At 36.4% G+C, this 3,291-nt stretch overlaps 1 protein-coding gene across 1 annotated transcript in view; it reads right to left on the bottom strand.

The window, feature by feature from the left end:
- LOC109962537 (E3 ubiquitin-protein ligase NEURL1-like) overlaps window positions 1-3,050 on the bottom strand; it is a 30,009-nt gene extending 26,959 nt beyond the window's left edge. The window contains exon 1 of the mRNA XM_020604353.1: window positions 2,812-3,050. Within this exon, the coding sequence (XP_020460009.1) occupies window positions 2,812-2,845 (34 nt within the window). The 5' untranslated portion in view covers window positions 2,846-3,050. The remainder of the gene's footprint in view (window positions 1-2,811) is intronic.
- Window positions 3,051-3,291: the final 241 nt, after the last annotated feature.

Raw genomic sequence — 3,291 nt, forward strand, 5'->3', positions numbered from 1 at the left:
TAGAAGATAAGTATTTAAGAATGTAATTATGTAAGAATGTTAACACTGTTATAATTTTTTAGTATATTACTTGTGTGGTGTAGAAGAGAATTATTTTGTAGAGATACTGCTTGCAAACCAATGATGGTAAGATGATGTTATGGGGTAGGACTGGATAAGTCTGATTTCTTCCTACTCCATTCAAGCATGTACTAGGTATAAGCACATTGATATTGGATTAGCATTTGTTGGATATGTGTAAAATTATGTGTGTTGATATATCAACTGTCTTTACATGCTTGAAAGAATAAATCAAATCAAATCAAATCAAATCAAAGTGTTAAACATCTTCTTGTGAGTAGTTTGTGTTTCAGTCCTGTTGTTGTTTATTCTTCCTTTTCTGTCAAGCGCCTGTGAGGCCTGACAGGCGCCCCGTTTGGCACTTGGTAGGGCTGTATGGCAAATTGATCTCAAAACTGATGTACATTCAAAATCTACAACTGAATAAGCAACCGATGTTGGTCACAAGGGGCAGTAATACTGCTCTCTGATTGGAGCAAGACACAGGAGAGATTAAAAGAAGAGAGAGGCTCTGAGCAAACAAGTATGCATAAATTGTAATGCAAAGTTTAGTGCTACAACTAATGCTTATTTTCATTATTGATTAATCTGTTGAATATTTTAATCAATCGGTCATTTGATCTAGACAAGATCAGTCCAAATCCAAAACTCAAAGATATCCAATTTATTGCCATATATGACTAAGAAAACCAAAAAAGACATTTATATTTTTTATCTGAAAAACTGGAACTAGAAAAAAAAAAATGCAGGTTAGGTGTGTGAATATGAGTCTGTTTGCCCTGTGACAGACCAGTCCAGAGTGTACCACCCACGTCTCACCTACTGTTACCTGTTTATCCATTCTAATGGATAAACAGTTTAGCCACTCTAATGGATAAACTGTTTATCCATTCTAATGGATAAACAGGTAAAGCTAATGCATGTTTGTAACATATAGAACTAACGGACTTTCATGAAAAATGGTTGAACCCCTTTGCTAACGTCATACTGCGATGCCTAAACAAGAGTATCATCTAGGTTTACCAAATGGGGAGAAGATACAGCTGAATGATTCATGAGCCCCAGAGCTGAACATGGGCCCTGAGACATGACAGGGATTATAGATATTTATAATTTCAGGACCCTGACCGAGTTCCTGTCAGAGTGCCAAGAATTTCTAGCAGCGCCTGCACCTATATTTTTTTTTTCATACCAGTGGCGCCTTATAGTAAAACTGGGAAAAAGACCGTGTGGCTTGGCCTGTGTTCATCTGTCCTTCTGGGAATTTTGAAATGTTTATGGGTCATGTACTGTACTGTATATCATTTAGCATCATCAGAACAACTCAAAACCAAAAATCCATTATACCGTACATGTGTCTGCTTTATAGCCAAACAATGTCAGTTTATGTAATATTTAGACATCTTGTCATTGCTGAACGCTCCATCTTTACCTATGCAAAGTCACTGAAAGCCAACCTCATCAAATGCAACATTAACAAATGAGTCCTACAGGCTTAATTTATAAGTATAATTACCATCAGTTATGACTGTAATTAATGATTATTCCCACTATCAATAATTTTGATTATGAATTTTCTTGATTAATTTTTTTAATCTTTTGCATATAAAATGTTAGAAAAGCTGGCCAGTACAATTTCCTGAAGTCTGAGGTGACATCCTAAAATGGCTCAAACCAAAAGCCCAAAATCCATAAAAATTCAATTTAAAGGAATATAAACTAATAAAAAGCAGCAAATCCTCCTATTTGACAAAAGTTTAAACAGTTGACTGATTATCAATATTTTTTAAATTATATTTCTTGCAGTTGATTAATTGATTAATCAATTATTTGTTGTAACTCAATGTCCAATACAGTAATGTTTGATAAAGCAACTGAGTAAACTTGAGGAAAATCTGAATAAAACAGCAATAACGAATTAACCATACAACTGAAGTAATTTACAGTAAGATACAGTGTTAATCTGGAATATAGCAAATGGGTTTAAACATGTTATTTGTATTTGTCAGTGTCAGCAAGCAAATAAAAACAACTAGTATCCTTCCTCCCAACAGTGACTGTATTTGCAAATAACCTATGAATAACAAAAAGGTGAGATGCTAAACTGTAACTTGTATGAACTAACTGGCTATAAAGATTCTGCAAGCTTCATCTAAATATGAAATGGATTTTTAAAAACTGCAATGCAACTATCAGCATTTGAGACATGTACATTATATGATCAATTTCCAAATAAGTAACAAGAAAGGACAAAAACGTTTTATATTATATTTGTGTTCATTTCAGCTACAGGCAAAGTCAAACAAAGGCAAACGAAGGCAAACCGCCTGGGGAAAGTTATGAGTTTGTTCAGTTGATCCAGTTTGGTTACTTTTCATTATAGCCTAATGTAAACAGGCTTCGAAAGGAAGACTGAGAAAAGTGCATCTCTGGTGTGTTTTTATAATAGCATGCTGTGGAGGATTATCAGGTTGTTTTTTTTTTTGAAAAACATTATATCCTGTTCATATTTCCTTTTATTCAGAGCCAGTCGTGACTTACAGAAGGTTGCAAAACTTGGCTAAAGCAGCTACTTTCACTCTTCATGTATTTCAGTGTTCAGGACGCCTACAGTTTTCATGCACACAAGCTTAAGGCTGCACAAGCACGCTTACAACCCGATTATGTAGCCTCCTATTATAATATCACTGGCTTCAATATTAATAAAGAGTCAGTAAAGACTTTCCGGTCCTGTGATGCCAATGTTCTTACCGTAGATGGTATTTCTGGTGATCTGACCTCCCATGGCTGGATGCAAGGTGCGTTCACCTCTTCTGTAACTACTGGATGGATCCACAATATTCACTTTCAGCTGCGCGTCTTCCGCGGCGACATTATACAGACATGACGACGTTCACAAAAAGTCCCGACAGTGATTCAGCAGCAGGCTGTGTCTGTCCAAAGCCTCATCGATATTAAGCAGCGGGAAGGAGCCGATGGAGCTCGCAGCGGCTCCAGTGCGCGCAGAGATCACGCTAAAATTAACATAAAAGGTGGTAGTGGAGGTGGGGCTTCCCAGGAATATTAACTCAGCACAGGACTTCAAGAGTCTCTACAAGCCATAAATTACCATTATATTCATACCGACACTTAGTGGACACTCATCTCCCTATAATTAACAGTATATCTCTGTAGGGTCATGTCTACAACAGAGGTCCTTCATTTCTTATAGTTCTCTGTGTATTAGCACTC

This window comes from Monopterus albus, unplaced genomic scaffold (genome assembly GCF_001952655.1).
Source record: "Monopterus albus unplaced genomic scaffold, M_albus_1.0 scaffold3.1, whole genome shotgun sequence".
NCBI lineage: Eukaryota > Metazoa > Chordata > Actinopteri > Synbranchiformes > Synbranchidae > Monopterus > Monopterus albus.